The sequence below is a fragment of the Ostrea edulis genome, chromosome 6 (assembly GCF_947568905.1).
Source record: "Ostrea edulis chromosome 6, xbOstEdul1.1, whole genome shotgun sequence".
Classification (NCBI taxonomy): domain Eukaryota; kingdom Metazoa; phylum Mollusca; class Bivalvia; order Ostreida; family Ostreidae; genus Ostrea; species Ostrea edulis.
The window spans coordinates 19,755,731-19,772,794 of NC_079169.1; the positions used below are offsets into that span (position 1 = coordinate 19,755,731).

At 34.0% G+C, this 17,064-nt stretch overlaps 1 protein-coding gene across 1 annotated transcript in view; it reads left to right on the top strand.

The window, feature by feature from the left end:
- Positions 1-17,064, top strand: part of LOC125645878 (fibrillin-1-like) — a 52,462-nt gene extending 35,398 nt beyond the window's left edge. Inside the window, exons 20-32 of the mRNA XM_048871820.2 lie at positions 197-319; positions 6,623-6,892; positions 6,992-7,015; positions 7,357-7,463; positions 7,679-7,740; positions 11,984-12,162; positions 12,843-12,942; positions 13,072-13,088; positions 14,379-14,517; positions 16,141-16,322; positions 16,472-16,521; positions 16,620-16,667; positions 16,924-17,064. Of these exons, the coding sequence (XP_048727777.1) occupies positions 197-319; positions 6,623-6,892; positions 6,992-7,015; positions 7,357-7,463; positions 7,679-7,740; positions 11,984-12,162; positions 12,843-12,942; positions 13,072-13,088; positions 14,379-14,517; positions 16,141-16,322; positions 16,472-16,521; positions 16,620-16,667; positions 16,924-16,950 (1,328 nt within the window). The 3' untranslated portion in view covers positions 16,951-17,064. The remainder of the gene's footprint in view (positions 1-196; positions 320-6,622; positions 6,893-6,991; positions 7,016-7,356; positions 7,464-7,678; positions 7,741-11,983; positions 12,163-12,842; positions 12,943-13,071; positions 13,089-14,378; positions 14,518-16,140; positions 16,323-16,471; positions 16,522-16,619; positions 16,668-16,923) is intronic.

Below are 17,064 nucleotides of genomic sequence, written 5' to 3' on the forward strand. Positions count from 1 at the left end.
CACTTTGTCGGTATGTTGCTAAGCGAATCCTTGTAATCAATATCTATTTACTGTTCGCGAAATAAAATTTACTTCTATGGATGAATACCCAAAGAATATGATGTAATATCCATTGCATTTACAAATTCTTGAGGCAGTAATTAGATATTTAAATATATCCACTAATCTTTTATTTTTAAATCTAAATTCTATACAGATATCAATGAATGTGAAAGAGGGACACATGACTGTCACGAAAATGCGAGTTGTACGGACACTGACGGAAGCTTTACGTGCTCATGCAGACCTGGATTTAAAGGAGATGGTTATAGCTGCACAGGTAATGAATCCCGTATCGCTTTTATTTTGACAACAGAAAGTATACATTGCTGTATTTAGAATAAAACTTATAATGCATAAACATTAGTAAATTTCAAAACGGAGAGAGAGAGAGAGAGAGAGAGAGAGAGAGAGAGAGAGAGAGAGAGAGAGTGAGAGAGAGAGAGATTATGGCCAAACATACATTAGTAATCATAAAGGAACAAAGCATGCGTTGATTAAGCCTGACTCGCATAATCAAACATCACTGATATGCGCATACCCATTTTGTGTGCACGTCGGTCCACTGATCAGTCAATCTAATTAAAATTAGATTCTTTGATCCGCTCATCTACTATCGCTACACAAGGATCTAACAACTCTCCATAAGAGGTCATCTCAGATTGAACTTTTGCATTGACCAATCAGCGATCGGCTTGAGAATCGTCGGTGCGATTGTATATTCTCGGAAACGACGTCTTCCGAACGTATATATAAACAAGTAAAATGGCTGCGGCCATACCAGCCTCGCCGTCCACACCACGCAGGATATATAGTTTATGTAATATTTGTTGTCTGTGCGGGTTTTCATTTCTAATAAAAGAAGTTGATCGAAACGGTACTGCGACATGGAAGAAGCTTTCGAAGCTGAAACTATACATTTAGTCGTATCATGAGTATTACCTTTGTAGCCAACGCTTAAGTAACTGATACGAGACAGCTTTTTGGTCTGGTCCTTCATCAGGCCTATCAATGGCGAACATACGAGTACATGTCCAGCCTCACGACTAGTTCGTTTCTGAGCTGCAGCGTAAACCTGGAATGGCAACGACTTTCCAAACCCAGTTGGCAAGACAGCAATGCAATCTTTCTTCTTTGTAATATTGCTAATTATTTCCTTCTGTTCCGGTTTCAGAGCGTTCACGCCAAAATCCGGTAATAGTTCTTCAACAATGTTGTCGATTGTAGGCGCCGCCATTTTTTCACACTCCCGAACAGTAGTTTAGATGCGATATTCTGATTGGTCAAGAGATTAGAATTTGATTGGGTGCTATTTTCTCAACAAAGTTCAATCTGAGATGACCTCTTATGGAGAGTTGTTAGATCCTTGTGTAGCGATAGTAGATGAGCGGATCAAAGGATCTAATTTTAATTAGATTGACTGATCAGTGCTTTGTAGAATAGTTTAAAACGGTATCTATAAAGCTATGATCTATAAAAGTTTTAGACATATTTTCAAGGATACATGAAAGAATACTATATAATAATTTGTGAAAACGTTAGTTCAAGGTCAAAGTGATGTGAGTGTACACAAGATAAGAACAGTGTCAATAAAGCTAGGATGATAACACTATTACACATATTCAACCATCATGCGGGATGTATTTCTGCGGTCAAAGGTCAATATTGTCATACTCTCTTGGGTAGCCATGAAGGAAAGGTTATGATCATCAAACTTCATATGTTCCCCATGGAGTTGGTGCCAAGTGAAATGGGGATGATAACGAAGTGATCAATCTCATAGCTCCTTTTAAGAATACAAAATTAAGAGTTGAGTGAACAGGAACTCCTGTATATGCCAGAGGTGCATCGGGTGTCTAAGAGGAGTAAGCATCCCCTGTTGACCGGTCACACCCGCCATGAGCCCTATATCTTTAATCAGGTATAAATGACGTCAGATAGTATTTGACCCAGTGACAGGTTGTATCGGTGTCCATGTGTGGAAAAAAATGCTTCTTCTTTTTTATGCATAATTAGACTGAATCCTTCAATTTGATATTTAACAAAACCATTTTACAACGAACATTTGTATTGCTGATCTCCGATATTAAAAAAAAAGTGCCTTAGAAACTAAAACTGAAACAAACATCATAAATCAATATCCAAATATTCGGGACTACTAATCGAATATTCGTAGATGTCATGTATATTAAGTACATTCTTTCGAATAAAAATATAGTTTTGTTATCATGTCAGCTTGTTTAACTATGTTGATTTAGGTATGTTAGGTGACGTTTAACTGTTCATTGTTATTCTTACACGTATTTCAAACGTAAATGACTGGAAAATATAAGATAAAAAGCTGAACTTTTACACACAAATTTGTTGATTTTTGAGCCCTTTCGATCTGAGAAACTTACCGCCCAGTGAGTCGCTATTTTACATGATCAGAATTTAAAACAATATTAGGTCATTTTCCTGTAAATAATAATGATTATCGTAATACGTATTAATCATACACAATACCAGGTCATTTTCCTGTAAATATTAATGATTATCGTAATAAGTATTAATCATCAACAATACCAGGTCATTTTCCTGTAAATAATAATGATTATTGTAATAATAAAACAGTATCAGGTCATTTTCCTGTAAATAACAATGATTATTGTAATAAGTATTAATCATAAACAGTACCAGGTCATTTTCCCGTAAATAATAATGATTATCGTAATAAGTATTAATCATAAACAGTAGCAGGTCATTTTCCTGTAAATAATAATGATTATTGTAAAAATATTAATCATAAACAGTATCAGGTCATTTTCCTGTAAATAATAATGATTATTGTAATAAGTATTAATCATAAGCAGTACCAGGTCATTTTCCTGTAAATAATAATGATTATTGTAATAAGTATTAATCATACACAATACCAGGTCAATTTCCTGTAAATAATAATGATTATTGTAATAAGTATTAATCATAAACAGTACCAGGTCATTTTCCTGTAAATATTAATGATTACCGTAATAAGTATTAATCATACACAATACCAGGTCATTTTCCTGTAAATATTAATGATTACCGTAATAAGTATTAATCATACACAATACCAGGTCATTTTCCTATAAATAATAATGATTATTGTAATAAGTATTAATCATACACAATACCAGGTCATTTTCCTGTAAATAATAATGATTATTGTAATAAGTATTAATCATAAACAGTACCAGGTCATTTTCCAGTAAATGATAATGATTATTGTAATAAGTATTAATCATACACAATACCAGGTCATTTTCCTGTAAATAGTGATTATTGTAATAAGTATTAATCATACACAATACCAGGTCATTTTACCGTAAAAAATAGTGATTATCGTAATAAGTATTAATCATAAACAGTATCAGGTCATTTTCCTGTAAATAATAATGATTATTGTAATAATGAAACAGCATTATGTCATTTTCCTGTAAATAATAATGATTATTGTAATACGTATTAATCATAAACTATCATGTCATTTTCCCGTAAACAATCTGAATAATGTTGGACGGGTTGCAAAAAATGCATCCGGCTTATAGAATGGTGAATAGCGGGGGCGGGCGGGTTGGCTAACGATGGGACGTCCCTGTAATAGAGTACCTACATTGTGTAATCAACTCCTCTCACACCTCTAACTTGGCATTCCTCACACCTTGTACAGTTTGTATGGACATATTGAAGATATACATTGTGTATGTGTGTTTCTGAAAGTGATCAAACATTTGTCGAAAAAAATGTACGTGTATTTGAACTTTGGCATTTTTTAAGCATGTCTTGAATAGACAGTACCTATTTTGTGTAATCAACTCCTCTGATACCATTAACTTGAAATTCCTCAAACTTTGTACAGTTGTTGTGGACACATGGAAAATTTACCTGTATGTTTGTAAAAGTGATCTGACATTGTACAAAAAAATTACGTGTAGTTAAACTTTGCCATTTTTGAAGTATGTCTTATATAGACCGTATCTATTTTTGTAATCAATCCCTTTATCAGATATCCTTCAGACCTTGTACATCTGTTTTGGAAGCTTTGAAGATGTACATGTCTCTTTTTGGAAGTGATCAGATATTCCTTGAAAAAGAGGGTGTTACAAGTCTCGTGTTAATTTCCCTAAATATATGGTAAAACCAATTGGAACTTCTGTCTTGATTCAAACATTTTTGAAAATAAGTTTGAAAGACGGGTATTGACAAAAAATAGCCAAAGTATTTCGAGTTTAAATCAAGCAATAAGCAACTTATACATGTACGATTTTTAGCGTTAAAATGAAAGGGTACCCTTTATTTTTAGAAAACAAAACTGCCTTCATGAAACAAAATGAATTTAGTAAGAATATGTTCTTTGGGTTTTCTACTAAGAGACTGTTGCTTTGAAAGTTTGTTTCATGAGGGTATTTTTTTGTAAATTTCAAAAAATCGAAACGACTTCACTCATTATTTTCAACTTCATCTGTGTGTTGATTTTCCTTTGTAATGAATGATTTACTGTGTGGTTCAGTGAGTAAGGTTTTTATAATGTGAAGATGTCTCCTTTTTTAAACGACTGGGTTCGCATCCCTCACGAACACAGCATTTTTCTTTCATGTTACGTTTTCCATCTAGATTTTTTCTTAATTGAAACACACTTCCAGTTTTTATAAATGTTTCATGTAAAATTTCTGTTTATTACAATTTGCAGAGATTGAACTAAGTTTCCAACCTGGACCCTGTTTAGTTTGTGAATAGTACTCGAAACAAACACGCCGAATACAGCATGCAATACCTTTGTTTTAATAATAGCCAAGTTTCATACGAGAACTTGTATGTTTTTTTTCTAAGTAAAAGTTGTTGACAAAGGCATCATGTCTTTTACGAAACACTCTTCGGAACTTTGCAAAGCTTTGAAAGAAACACTTTATGACCAAACAAGGTCAATAACCGTCAAACAGTTTGAGTGGATAAGATGATATGTATTCCAGTAGCGAGTTGCTAGGGTGAATCGATGTTTTCAGGTGCATGTACTTCTAATTATGTTGAACTTTATCAATGCGTATTAAACTTCCCATATTTGTTTTGTTATCAGAGTCATATACAGATAGTTGTAGAAAATAGTACATACGAAAGTAACAAGAAGGGCGAAAATGCAACGGACCAGAACGGGATTCGAAACCGTACCCCCTGAATATCTAATCAGGTGTTCTTCCAACTGAGCTACATGTATCTGGCCACCGGCGATCGAACCCGGCTAACCGCTACACTTCTCCCTCCTTAAATGTCTTCACACCTGAAGACATGAACTCGGGATCCTCTCTGGATGGCATTTTCACCTGTCAGTTCCAGGGGCTGATCTACAGCACCAAATGTAACAGGAAGGGAGAGAATGCAACGGACCAGACCGGGATTGGAACACGGCCCACTGAATCTCTAGTCAGGCGCTCTACCCTTTTTTACACCCAATATATCAATAATTAGATATATGATATTCTGTAATTTCGGTATCGTAAAGTTGACTGAACTTCAGTACGGAATTGGCACATCTAAAACTATTTTACTGTCTATAAACAAATACATAAAAGGTGAAGATAACGAACAGTGATCAATCTCATAACTCCTATAAGCAATACAATATGACGTGAAATTTTTGGAATGGTTGATCATATTTTTTGTTGCTTCTATATATTGTACCAATTGAATATACTTTGTAAATAGCGCTGTCTTTCTCTTTTCCATCACAACGAAATGTCGGAATATCGCACAGTTTATATTGTTTTATGAACTTGCATACAGATATTGTACACGTTACTGAATATTGGAATGCTAAATTTTCATTTCAATAATAGCGATTTAACACATTCGTTTAACCTCTAGTAAAAACTCCCGGCTTCTGTCCATTTTTGACCACGAATTAGCATCAAGCTATGTGTTAGTTAAAAAATTAATGTATTCCAATTGATATGCATGTGTAAGTTGAAGAAATAAAACTTGAATTGATACGACAAACACACATACTTTGGAAAATGGAATTTATTTATCACATTATCACCAGTGTGAGATCATTTTTACCCATTTGACACAGCCATGATATTTTTTTCTGTCTTACTCTGCTGCGATGTCATTTGATTGTGACGTCATATATTTCCTAAGATTACAATCCACAGAAAAGTAAAATATTTTGGATTTTTTTTTTAATTTGATATAGTTTTCTGGTGGACAACCTTGGCTTTCTAGTTTACACTTAAGTGCAAAGTAATTTCGGGTACGCTGTTTATGGCTATCTGATCAGATTTGCATCGAAGTCCAAATGAGGAGTTTAATAATTTCTAATTTCCTCAAAGCGCTTGAATTTATGCACTAATTAGTAGGTACAATGTGAGAAAAATTATTAAATTTATTATCCTCGTGTGGAATAGGGAAACTCCACCTCTGGAACAAAGTCTCGTCCTAGATTACGAATCTTGTTCCGTCGGTAGAATTTCCCTATCCCATACCCGTATTAATGAAGGATTCGATACTCTTAAATAAGTCACTTCATGATGTCAGGTTTCCTGAAATCATTTTTTTATACCTTCAGCATGTGAACACATGACATATGGCACCCAGTGTTCTCAAGAATGCTTATGTGTAGACGAAAACACTAGTGGTTGTGATGACGTCACTGGAATATGCACTTGTAAACAGAATTGGAATGGAAGCGCATGTGAAATACACAAGGATGACTGTATGAATGGAACTGCTAAGTGTAACTCGAGTGTAGAGGATTGCGTAAGGGAAGACGGAACTAACAGTTATTTTTGTTCTTGTCGGTATGGAAGGAACGTAACTGCTGGTGGAAAATGTTTGTGTAAGTACTTGCCCTGTATATTATATGTATGTTTTTATATAGTTCTTGAATGCATAGGTGTATTGTCTGCTATAAACGAATTCTTTGTTTTAATTTTAGCCCAAGTACCACCATACGTCACCAGTAAGTTAGAATCAGTGTAAATACATATTTCCTACCTAAAGTATATACTTTACATAGAACATGCCATGCATAGCTTTCTCTGATTACATGTAGCAATGCAAAAATTAGACCAGATTGTTTTGAATTTGTATATTGATGAATTCTGAAATAATAGCAAATCATAAAACGAGTAAGTTACTTTCACTTTCTCAATAAACATAGTACTGTGTGTGCATGGTTTTGTCTCTGATTAGTTTTGAAATCCAAGGCATATCACTATTTAAATCAAATTATATTGAATTTGTACTTTAAACACTTCAACAACACTGCCAAATTACGTATATTATTCAATATATTTTAAGACGAAGGAGAGACAAAGTTTAAAGCTGAAACTACTTTGGTGATTGACATAACAAAAGAGGAGTTTGAAAATAAAACTGAAAATATAACAGAGAATGTACTCAATGTGGTAGGTACTTTAACATTAAACTGAAAACAACTGAAATCAAGTTTATGTTGAATAATCATTATAAGATAAAGCTAAATTTTCTATTGCTTTTCAAATTTGTAAATGGCCAATGCAAAGGTACTAATTGGTAGCATATGTGGCTAAAGAAACTGGAAAATAATATTCCATCCTGTGGTCACGAACGTCTTATAAATGCTTCCACAATTTTTCCCCAGCTGACTGATCATTTTGAGAGCAAAATACGAGGCTTTAAAGCACTGCTGATTTTATCTATACGGTAAGAGAACCATTAGTCTTTAATTGTGGTGCAATATTTAGTTTTCAATGGTCATTATAGTCATGTTTAGGAAATTAATTTACACCAGATTCAAAATTGAGTTACATTATTTCAGTTTATGTAAACTGTTGTTAAAAATAAAGTTTTAGGCAGAGCTTCTGGTACATACCGGAATTACATTTGCTGTTTGATTTGGTATATGGTGTGGTGTTTGGTATTGCATTTACCTAACTTTGTTAGAGTGTTGTATAGGATATGGTGTGTCGTTTTCTTTAAAAGCTTGTGTAACGTTTGGTATGACGTTTGTTATATAACATTTGGTATGATGTATTGATTGTATGTAAAACTTATGTATGGGGTGTAACGCTGCTTTGGCAATATTTCAGCTATTGTACGGTGGTTATGTAAATGAAATATGTTCGATTTTGCGGAGTTTTGATTTTCCTTTACGGCTCGCAGCGAGCATGCTCGTTGTGGAATCTTTTACGCGCCGGGGGGGGGGGGGGGGGTTGCGATCTTTGACACTGGGCAGACTTTTAACGTTCCATAAGACGAAGGTAAATTTATGTTAAAATATATGTTAACAGGTTAAGATATAACAGTTCATGTATGTTAGCTGTTATATCGTAATGTAAGGACATATATTATAATAATATTCAATTTTGCTGTGAAAATCGCATCCAAAAATGCATAATAATGTGAATACTGATAATAGGTTGTATTGGTAAACTAGATGGCAAAGTAGTTCATTATAACGCCCTTAAAATGTGGGAAATACTGACTTTAAACGAGACTATTGAAACCCCTGTACCACCAACTTGTTTGTCAGTTTAAAAACTAACCATACGCAGAACCAGCTCTTGCGTGTTGAATCGGTAGAAGGAACGTGTTATGTTATGGTTCTGTCCGTGCATCTGTCCGGTTCGCTGGCTGTCCGTCCGCGCGGGGCCATGTTTTCCGGACCTTTTTCGTAACGAAGGCATATACAACTTTGAAATTTGGTCACAATTACATCCTCAAGAATTGTAAGAGTGAGTTTGCATTTCAGCTGGATTAGTCCATCCTAGACGGTTGACCGACTTTAGGGCTATCAGAAGGTCAAGCAGTTTTCCGGACCTTTTTTTCGTTACAGATACAGCCCTGAAATTTACATATAAGGTTCCTTTCAGAAGTATACAAGCTCAGTTTGCATTGAGCTGGATTGGTTTGTCCTCCCGTGACTTATATTAGGACTAGAAGTAGGTCAACCTGTTTTCCGGGTGTTTTTTTTTATTATAGATACAAATATTGCCTCTCAATTTAGTCACGGGCTTCCTTTTGGAGGATTACAAGTTCATATTGCCTTTCAGCTGGATTGGTCCGTCCTTGACCTATATGTGGGCTAAAAATAGGTCAAGGAGGTTTTCATGCATTTTTTTTTTACGAATAAAGATATTGCCCTGAAATTTAGTCAGAGAATTCCTCTTGGAGAAATACCAGTTTATTTTGTATTTTAGCTGGATTGGTACATCCTTGACCTACTTTTGAGCTAAAGATAGGTCAAAGTTTTCCGGGCTTTTTGCATTATGAATACAGATATTGCGCTGATATTTAGTTAAAGGCTTCCTCTTAGAGGAATACAAGTTCAGTTTGCATTTCTGCTGGATTGGTCAATCCTTTACTTACTTTTTGGAAAAAATAGACCAAACTTCTTCGGGCTTTTTTTCATTATGAATACAGATGAAAGGTGACGATAATGAACAGAAATGATACAAAATATATAGTTGGACTATCACGAACCCCTGGACACAGCAGAGGTGGTATTAGGTGCCTAGGAGGAGTAAGCATCCCCTGTTGACCGGTCACACCCGCCGTGAGATTATTATCTTGATCAGGTAAACTGAGTTATCCGTAGTCAAAATCAGTGTACAACGAAACATCTAACAATCGTTATTAAACGACCATTGAATTTTGGAAATTCTGACTTTAATCGAGACTGTTGAAACTCCTGTACCATATTTCGAATCGGTCAAACAGTTTTCCAGGATTTTTTCATTATGGATACACATATTGCCCTGGCATTTTGTCACAGGTCTCCTCTTAAAGGAATACAATATCAGTTTGCATTTCAGCTGGATTGGTCCATTTTTGACCTACTGTTGAGCTAGAAATAGGTCAAACAGTTTTCCGGGCTTTTTTCATTATGGATGCATGTTTTCCTGATATTTAGTGAAAGGCTTTCTCTAGAAGGAAGACAAGCGCAGTTAGCAGTTCTGCCGGATTGGCGCCCTATGACCTACAGTATTGTAGGGGGAGATGTTTGGGTATGATAACAGGTATTGCTCTCAAATTTAGTCACAACCTCCCTCAGAGAAATACACAATCACTTCACATTTATAGTTAATTGGTGCACCATCACCTACTTTATGTCTAAAAGTAGATCAAATGGTTTCCTAGACTTTTTATCATTATATATAATTATTGCACCGACATTTTGTCACAACCTCACTCTCAGAGAAATAGCGTTTCAATGCAGAATGTGTGTTATATCAATTCATAAGGCACAATATGTTTCCGGATTGATTTTCACTGTCCGACGGTGGTATGTTGTACCGTTTGCAGTGCTGTTGTTGTATTCCCGAGACATACTTTTGATCAAAGTTGTCATCAGGTGCCTAGGAAGAGTAAGCATCCCTTTCGACCAGTCATACACGCCGGGAACTTTATACATTGTATCTTGATCAGTCAAACGGAGCAGTTCATAGTTAAATCCAGCGTAGAAAAAACGGTCCAAAACCGTGAAGACAGCGCTCGACCCAATGACAGGCTGCACTGGTAACGACCATAGAATTTGCGAAATGCTGACTTTAAACACCAGACGAAAGAGTACTTTATTATGACCTTTAAAGGGGAATGGACATGATTTGAGCCGGAAATTTGCAATTTTTTTTTTATTCTTATTGTTTACAATGCTTATATCAGTTGTTGAGTTACAAGGTGAAGATAACGAACAATGACCAATCTCATAACTCCTATAAGCAATACAAAATAGATAGTTGGGTAATCACGGACCCCTGGACACACCAGAGGTGGGATCAGGTGCCTAGGAAGTGAAATGTGAGATACAGCACTCGCAGTTCTTTGTTATGTAAACAAAGCTCGTGCTATGGTTTTGTTTACATTTAGACCGCTTAATGGAAAATGGCATTTTTAAAACAAAATGAAATGTGTCAGACACAAAAAACTATTTAAATTGTTTTAAGAATTAACTTGCATCTTGAAAAATCTGCTTTAAACGAAACTTTTACAAGTATATTTAACGTAAGTAAAGAAACACATGGTCCAAACCTTGTTTACATAACAAAGAATTGTGAGCTCTGTATCTCCCATACACTTCGACAAATGACATTCAAAGTTTTGCTAACCATTAGAAATATCTTAGTTAAGCATTCTAAACATCAATAGTAAAAAAAGACAGAAATTGAAAATATTCAGCTCAAATCATGTTCATGCCCCTTTTCTTCTACATTCAGATACCAGGGGTATAGCAAGATTTTTTCTATTAAAAATTCTAATTTCCAATCAAAAAGATGAACTCAAAATAAAAGATACCATTGCGTCTTGCATGTCTGCTTCATAATGGACATTTCATTTAAACAGCATAGACGTTAATGGCAAAACAAAAATACGACTTTATGAAAAAAGAGATATCTTCAGTTTTTTCATCGCCAACTTACCATATTTTTGTAACAATATCTCATCAACATCTGCATAAGGTGTGTATTTCTCACAACTGATTCAATCCGCGAGAGTATGTTCTGCGGATGATTAAAGTTTAAATAGAGGAAGGTTACTGACAAGTTAATCGTTTTTACAGATACTTCAACAGTTTCGCTGAAAATCAGCATTTCATAAACTACATGAACGTTATGATGGTTTAGCAAATGTATACCATTACATAGTAAAATGCACTCGGACGTGCATCGTACCAATTGTTAGGCCGTTCTCTACATTCTGATTTTTACTGTACAGAATGATCCGTTTAGGTGATGAAGATAAAAGTTTACGACCGATGTGACTGGTCAACAGGGGATACTCTTCCTAGATACCTGGTGTGTACAGAAGTCGGTGTTTTGTTTTGGGTTTTTTTTTGGCCAAAAGTTGTATTCTTTAAAGGGATTACGAGATTGATCACTGTTTCTTATCTCCACTTGTTCATGACAGTCTATTATGGCACGTTTTGCAAATATACCTTTTGATGTAGACTCGGAAGCCTGAAAGTTAAATACGAAATTGTCCTTCATAACAACATTTCTATGGAGGAGCATACCGCTGAATACATAAAGGCCACAAGAGGGTTGCTCGATACATCATTCCAGATAAAGGCATTGGGAAAAAATGTTACAGTTTCCTCTATAACCATTGAAAATGAAAACCAAAGTGGTGGGTATAGCAATTTCCCTGTTTGTAATTTGCAAGCTTTGTAAATTGAAATGCTAAGGTTGCGAATAAATCTACTTTCTGCACACTATATACAGTAATGAAAGGAATGTTTTCAATTTTTTTTATAGAAAGTATATTCATCAATACTCAAAGTATTAAACTGTACGTACATGTAAGGTGTATGCTATGTATATAAACATATACATATATGTATGGTATGTTCTACTTCGAAAGATTTCTTCTTCATATGCAATAAATTACTTGTGGTATGTGGTATGTGTTACTTGCAAAATAATGTTTTGTTTAAATAACACTAGGTAAGGTAAAACGGATTAAATGTTATTTTGCGTGCATATACGAGGGTTGTCCCAAAATTCCGTGGACTCATTTATCTCAGTTTCTCAGTTATCGAACGTCATTGAGAAATTAAACTTTGACAACACGAAGAGCAAACAATTTCCAATCAAAAGATTTAAAAAGATTCAATATCAATTGACATAGAATAAGAAAAAGTTAGGTTTTTCATCATGGAGAAGCATAAAGCGGCGCAATGTATAAACTAGCCAATCAAAATGATTGAAACATATACCATTCAAATTACTAAAAGTTAGATTGTGAAAAATACAAGATATATTGTAAACTAAATACTAGCTTCATTGATCAGATCCAATGTGTTGTAGATCTTGTATTAAACACATCAAGCAGTTGGTGCGAGTTTGCAGATCATCTGTCTCTATGTTATGAAGGAACGCAATGTGATGAAACTTCCGCTTCTTGTGTGTAAGTTTTTAACAGTAAATACATTTATAGTACAAAATGCAAAAAAACGTTATTTTATATCCATTCAATATTAATAAAATTTAAAAAGTATGATGGATCTCAGTTACATTTTTTATCTTTTCGAATCAGGGCAATGGCGGTAAAAGGTACGATGAGGACACTTCAATATGTATTCTCTCTCTCTCTCTCTCTCTCTCTCTCCACATACGCACAGATATTTATATGTACATATTTGTACAGTAGTACGCGCCAAATGGTCGCCGTAGACAACAGAAATTACCCTAGGTTGTTTTCTTTCTCAATTTTGTCGGTATCTAACTAATATCAACACCAAATCATACGTCAAACAAGATGACTCCAAGATGAAAAGACCTGACAACAGAGCAAACGAAGACGATAATCAAATTGACCGAGAATGGTTTTAGTAACTGGTGAATTTCATAAATTATTGGGAGTAAGTCCCAACCCCGTCGAGAAGGTCGTCAATCGAAATGCTGAAAGGGTTCTGTGGAAAACAAAGACAGACCGGAAATATCGGCCGCTTCGGTCTATGGTCTGGAAGTGTCTCTCTTTAATGGTGTAGGAACATTGACGGATGTCGAAGGAAATATAATTTCTGATAAATATTTCGGTCTATTGGAGATAATTCGTGGCCCCTTGTCGCCAAGGAGTTTCCTGCATGTTCCTGGAAACTATGGGAGGATACTTGTCCTTTGCATCAATTTAGACAAAGAGTAGAAACCACCGACCAATATTCCCACACTTACTAGTCCATTGAATACTTTAGCATTGATATCATAGAAAACATAAGCAGACATATTATAATTCAACTCGAGCACCGAGGAGACAGAATCAAAACTTGCCAATACTTTATTCGTGATGTGAATGGAATATGGACCTCTATCGATTCGGAGACGATGCAAAATTATACAGATCGATATCCAAACGATTGCGCATTATAATAAAGGCAAAGGATTGCATAATCATGTACTAGTAAGATAGCAAGGTAGTGTGCATTCTATTTCATTAATCTAAGTAAAAACAAAACAATTTACGATCAAAACGTCAGGTTTGCTTGTGGAATTTATTTACAGCAGACATTTTGCTGTGCGTACTGTTATGGACTAATATCTATCTATCAATCAATCAATCAATCTATCTATCTATCTATCTATCTATCTATCTATCTAACTATCTATTTATTTATCTATCTATCTATCTATCTATCTATTTATCTAACTATCTATCTATCTGTATATATACTAATAATATGATACTTGAAATTCTCGAATTATTTTATTTCTGGAAACTGTTTAGTTCGGGAGGTGTTGTACATGTATATAATTTAATACTTCCAATTATGTGATTTAAAAAGTGATGGAGTTTGCTAATTCTGGTTTAATCATACATTTGATGTGAATTGTGCATACTTCCAGATTCTTTCGATCTCATCATTGGATTATGCATTGGTATACCCTTATCACTGGCGGTGATAATATTACTCATCATAGTGTGTGTTTACGGCAAAAGAAAGTCAGAGAACAGAGATTGGAATGATTTAAATGAAAATGATGGGTAAACTATTACTTTAATTCTCAGTTTGTTTGATATTCGTAGAATTGGTTAACTATATATCGTTAACCGATTGGTGACTGTATTATCTGCCATAATACTATCCATCTCATTGCGATCCAGCCTCAACCTCCAACACCTCCCAAATGCACCAACATAGTGAAGTTGAAGTGTGTTGTAGTAACATACATATGATCCGTATGGGACGTATGGGTTGTCCCATGGTTTAAAAATAAATAAATATAAATAAATAAGGACCATCGTGTACCAACACGTCTGATGACTGTGGTACTGTCTTTTGATGGCCAGACACATACATGTGGTCGTGTGTCATAAACCATAATGAAATAAAGAAGTAACTTATATTTATTAAAACTAAATAAAAAGTAATTGTTTTGATAAAATAAATTATATTTTTTATTTGTATAATACTTTTTAATAATAGTTTTTATTTATTTTATCAAATAAGTAAATTAAAATTTAAAAAAGTAAATTAAAATTGAATATTTAAACTATTTTTTATTTATTTGGATTATAATAGAAGGTAATAATTAGTAATAATTACTACAACCGAAAGGAAAGTTACGAATGATATTGGAAGCTACAAATCGTGCAAATTGAAGATGGCGAATGAATAGATTAGTTACGTGGCAGCCGCTGTGAAGACGATCATACAACGTAATATGTGACGTAATTTGTGATATTGTGACGTTTCATCCACTGAAAACGCTCATGCAACGTAATTTGTGATATTGTGACGTTTCACCCGCTGAAATCACGGTACGGTGACCTATTATATCAATAATACGTAAAACAGAAGGTTAAGTTAACGAATGCATTGAATACTGAATAAGGATAAATCATCAATGGAATTATAAGGACATGTAAATAATTGAAATTTAAATAGTAAAATGTTTTAACATAATGATATTTAGATTTAGATTGGGAACAATTGTTTTTATCTCATTTCATAATAATTTTAAGAAGTAAAGTATATGTATAAATTACAGTAACTAAACTCGTTTAAAGGTACTGTCAAGAGTGTAGAGTAACTGTCGCTATTCGATGGACCACCTTGGAAGTAATGCTTTGTTTCTTTGATATTCGTAGGATTGGTTAACTATATTTCGATGTAAATAACAATAAGCACTGTGTTCAGACGAACTGTAATCGATAATATTAGATTTCAAGCTTGTTAAAGAGGTTCGCATCTGACATTTGGAGTAATGTCAAATTTTTGAGAAGTGTATTTTTAATTTCACCGTTGAAGGAGAATTATGAAACTGAAAAGAAAAACTGGGGTTGTAATCTTGTCATTGAGCTACAGTGTTCTAAACATGACCTTTTTGCACTTAAAATTTATTTAATTAAACTGGATTGTCTGTTGGTGTCGACACAGTATAAGGAACAGAAATCAATCATTACATAAAACAAATACATAATCATGTCTTCTAACAATATAAATAAAAAAGTTTAATACAAGTAATGGAAATAAATAATGACCTTTTTGCACTTGATATACTAAAATATAATGATATAAATTTTAGAGTTTAAAAAGACATATTAGGAGTAATGTCAATTTCTCAAATCAAGAACACTTAAACTCCATAACATTGTAATTTGCAGATCTCTCAATGCTAGCGACTTTTTTCGATCAAGGATACCTGTGCGTTATGGTAACTGGGGTCAACAAAATACTTACTTTCCCTGGGGTGTGGAATCTGATCAGAGTATAAGGAAGAATAACATACTGACTAGTCAGTCTCGCCGTAATGGTTGGTATCAACAGAATGTACCTTCAAATCCAGGTATAAGTAACAACACAATGCTAAGTAAATGACAGTATTCACCACAAATAGTCAATGTACTTCGGTTTTGAAGAAATTAACACTTTGTATTAACGTTTGAGGTTTTCCTTTTATCAAATGCCTTTATCATGTTTCTATACTTTAAACAGATCCACATAAAGGGGATTTCCTGCGTTCATTTGTACCATTGAATAAGTCGGTGAGTGTTTTCCTTTTAACCCTAATTCATATTTCCAAATACATTTGGCATATGATGAATACATGTACTTCTAACCCATGAATGTTCCATTGTCACAGTTTGAAATAAAGCGACCCGTTGCAGAGATGAGACCAAATCCTTTGTTCGTAAGTTTCATAACAATGCAATTTTCTGATTCGATACAAATGGTAATCGGAGGCTATTGAAAATCAGTTTAACTACACATTATGGGCATACTCTCAGAACTATGACAATGTATGATTTCTTATATTTTTGTAAACAGTATATATATATATATATATATATATATATATATATATATATATATATATATATATAAAAGATATGACTTAATTGAATTAGTGACGAAAATTTGATATTTGAATTAATGAATCTTTACAGTCTGAGAATGGTCAATCCACAGCTTGAATAACCAAGGAATGCAAGCAAGAAAATTGACATGTGTGCGGTGAAATTGTTTACTTTAACTTTTATACATAAAAAGTATCTCATTATCTGTATATCAATAAACGGAATAAAAGT